At 36.2% G+C, this 3,649-nt stretch overlaps 1 protein-coding gene across 2 annotated transcripts; it reads right to left on the reverse strand.

Moving 5' to 3' along the window:
- Window positions 1-1,469: 1,469 nt before the first annotated feature.
- LOC143241835 (granulin-like) lies at window positions 1,470-3,162 on the reverse strand. Of its 2 annotated transcripts, none has more exons than XM_076485105.1 (3): window positions 3,040-3,162; window positions 2,650-2,733; window positions 1,470-1,868 (listed from the first exon to the last, which is right to left on the reverse strand). In XM_076485105.1, exons 2-3 carry the CDS (start codon window positions 2,705-2,707, stop codon window positions 1,621-1,623), a joined length of 306 nt encoding a protein of 101 aa, XP_076341220.1. In that variant the 5' UTR covers window positions 2,708-2,733; window positions 3,040-3,162; the 3' UTR covers window positions 1,470-1,620. The 2 variants fall into 2 exon arrangements, with proteins under 2 accessions (XP_076341220.1, XP_076341221.1); XM_076485106.1 differs by having other exon boundaries at window positions 2,650-2,709; window positions 3,040-3,121.
- Between the last annotated feature and the right edge of the window lie 487 nt (window positions 3,163-3,649).

The raw sequence follows: 3,649 nt of genomic DNA on the forward strand, positions 1-3,649 counted from the left end.
TCTTCTAAATTGATCTGACAGCTCCTTTCTTGGACTTGTGTAATGGATTTCGTCTCATCTCTGGTTGGCTGCGGCCCGGCATTGCCAAGCGTGTCAAGGCGTGTGAAATGTAATCTGATGGTCGCGGGTTCGCATTCCCGTCGTGCCAAACATGCTCGCCCTCCCACACATATGGGCGTTATAATGTGACGGTAAGTCCCACTATTCGTTGGTAAAAGTGTAGCCCAAGAGTTATAGGTGGGTGGTGATGACTAGCTGCCTAAGCTCTAGTCTTACACTGCTAAATTAGGGACAGATAGCCCTCAAGTTGCTTTGTGCGAAATTCAAAAACAAACAAAGAAAACAAACTGGTTGGCTTCTTTCAAACATCAGCGTAAAACGTCACGATGATTATACACCCCTCATTTTGATTTGATAGATTAAAGAAAAGGCAGCTAATTAACAGCACCCACAGCCAACTTTTGCGCTCTCTATTCGAAAAGTAGTATTTCACTTTTACTCTTATAACGCGAGATTCTGCGCTTGGATAGGGACGAGACAAGATATACCTCTGAAGGCTTGCGAATTCTACGTGCTCTACGACTTATTTTAGTTTCATATTCTCCGAGTTCCTACTATTCACCTCGAGTTTCACGCTAGCAGATACAGAGACAGAAGACCTTATTACCTTAAGAAGCAACCCGAGACTGCAAGTTTCACTAAGTTAAACAGAGAGGCGTCATGCCGGCCGGAGTCGGAGCGGTCAGACACCGTGGAGAACGCTGTAGCGTCTCATATAGAGGGAACAAGTCCGTGTAGAACAGGGACCAAAAGTAAGTCTAGTGACGGTGGCCATATAGTAGATGATAATGTAAAATTAAAATCCCTGATGTTTATTGCTGAAAAAGAACTAAAAGCCAAACTAACTCCTGCTAAATATGCTACTGTAAGAACTAGAAAAATAAAGAACACTTATTAAGGATATTTTACTTTCAACTTGTGATGATAGTGTAGCTAATAACCCTACAGTATCAGATAACGACAATCCAATAACTCGTAGTTTAAGTATCTCAAACCTCACCCTGGATATTCCACAACACACAAATTCTAAAGAAAACGAAATTGTTCCTGACGACGAAGGCTTCGCGCTCGTTCGTGACTCGTAGTTAGAAAAAAACAACTTAAACAAAAGTCAACCGATCTCGCCAAACGTACACAACTCGCACCGGATATACCAAAGCATTCCATTATTATCCAAGGAGTCCCTGGTAGTTTCAACCAGCCACAACTGGCCAAAGAAATATACAGGTGCTAGCCAACGACCACGATTATTAACATTAAGCGTCTGTCTAGAGGCGGTGTTATGGTTCAAGGAAAGGAACCCGCTGACACATGGTTGAGATATGTTTGTTTTATCACTGTTTTGTCAAACTGTTTTTGATGATTTGAGGTTCGACACATTATAATAAAACAGTCTTTATCACATATACTTTAATTTATAACTTTTATTTTTCTCGTCAATTTTTAGTGACAATGGTGGATGGAAAGAATGTCAGTTAAAAATATAGACTTTAATTTTAAAACAAAAATACCAAAATAATTAAAGGTTTTTTTGTTTTGATTTTAATTTCCGTGCTCAACTCAAGATTTCCTAGCAGCGACGATAGATGTCGCTTTCGGTGCGTCTCCCCGAACTGCACCAGCAAAGGATGGACATCGATTACATCTGGTAGAATCTGCTGAACACGAATGCAGAGAAGGACAACATGTTTCTCCACTACAGCAACAAACGGCATTGCGAATTCCGCAACAACCGAAACCACCATTAGGATGCAAGCAACAAGTATTCCCGTCAGGGCAGATCCATCCATTTCCACAGTAAACAACAGCTACGGATAAAATAAATCGTTCATATTACATTATGTGTTAACAATAGAATGTTTATCACTGATCGTTTCGACTCTCCCAGGTAATATCATAATAACCTTTATTTTACTTCACACTATCAAGAGACTAAGTTAAGGAAAACATAAATTTTAGTTTTGTCGTTATTAAACACATGACAGAGGTAGACAAATGGGTAGTCCTCTACCATGTGTTTCTACACCAGTGGACCAATACCAAGCATTTTAATTACTGTGTAAACAAGTGTTTTATATCTAAAATTAATAAGAAACCTAAGGAAGAGCACAACTTCTATAACCGTTTAACCCTCAATTTTAATATTATAAAATGTATAATAACATGTCTGTGATAAAGGTTTTTCAATTCAACTATTTTAAAAATAAATTGTAAACAGTTTAAAAATATAACTTGGCTAATTATCTGAATTAATTATATATTATGTGCACGTCCATCTGTTAATGTATGTGATCTGTTTCTTATTTTACTTCTTGTTTCTCCGGACGATGGCGCTGTAGATGACAAAAGAAACATGGAGAGATTGGTTCAACAAAATTAACTGTTTATTTTATGAAAGTTTTACCGTGTTAAACAGTTTAGTAGATTTTAGTTTTATCGTGTTATATAACTTACGTTCAGATTGATGATTTAGTAGGAAGTCGTTCATTCCACAGATTCCAACAATTCCTTTCCAGAATCAGATCACGTGATTAAATACATAATAAAGACAAAGCGATGTGTAATATCAAAATTCTTTGACAAACTTACCATAAGCGTCTCCCGCTAGGACGACAAGAGAGAACAGAACCAGGAATGCGGTCTTCATGTCTACAGTATACGAATCACAAGACACTGAAGAGATTCAAAATAAATTAAAACAATTTATTAAAACAGGAACAAAACTTACAACGTAATTCCAGAAAACAAACGAACAATTTTGTTTTGAAAAATTACAAAGACGTAATTCTGTGTTGTTGTTAAACTGTGATTTGTTACAAATATCACGAATGATAATTTTAACACGTTAAAAAATTGTATCTTACTTCACTTGTTATTCAGAAAAAAAAGTTTTATTTTAAAGATGCTAAGAAAGTTATTACTTCTAAAGTTATAAAACAGATAATTCACACATAATGTATCAACATAAAGATATCCTACCTTCCGATGATTTTCAGTTAACTTCACTTGCAAGTTTTGTCTCTTGTTTCAGACAGAACTAGTAACACCGAGCAGTCCATATCTTTTATAGTAAAATGTTCACCAAAAAACACGAAATGAAATTTCTCAGAAACTGCTTCACCATATCTGACACCACCTTGATCTGAATATAAAACTTGTATTGTGGAACACTTTACTAGTCGTCTTGTAACATTCCGAAGATTTCTTGGAAGAGTTTATTTTCTCATTGTTAATAGGTTCAATATTATTATATCAGTTACAGGTAAATATTCCTCATGGTCAGGACCAGTGACACGCTAAAAATCGGGTTTCCATACTTGTCCTTGGCAAAGCAAAGATAAACAAATATACAGATCTGACCTTGACAACAAACTGAAGTACACATTATGGAAAGGAGCTCTTTGTCTCTCTCAGAGTCGAAGTGTCACGTAAAAAAACTGTCTTCACCCGATCTTTTAGACGTTGAAAACTAGACTAAAATATTTGTCTATTATAATATGTTTGTCCTGAGAGTTGTTCATTTCATGAGACGACACTTTACGTTACAAACAAACATACAAGATTAAGAAACCATTTATAAGCATAGGTT

The sequence above is a fragment of the Tachypleus tridentatus genome, unplaced genomic scaffold (genome assembly GCF_004210375.1).
Source record: "Tachypleus tridentatus isolate NWPU-2018 unplaced genomic scaffold, ASM421037v1 Hic_cluster_1, whole genome shotgun sequence".
Taxonomy (NCBI): Eukaryota; Metazoa; Arthropoda; class Merostomata; order Xiphosura; family Limulidae; genus Tachypleus; species Tachypleus tridentatus.

Excerpts from the sequence above, each read along its gene's own strand:
- LOC143241835 (XM_076485105.1), bottom strand. The coding sequence starts at position 2,707 with ATGAAGACCGCATTCCTGGTTCTGTTCTCTCTTGTCGTCCTAGCGGGA. Across the intron at positions 1,869-2,649 it reads CCTAGCGGGAGACGCTTATG|CTGTTGTTTACTGTGGAAAT; the intron begins GTAAGTTTGTCA and ends TTTTATCCGTAG.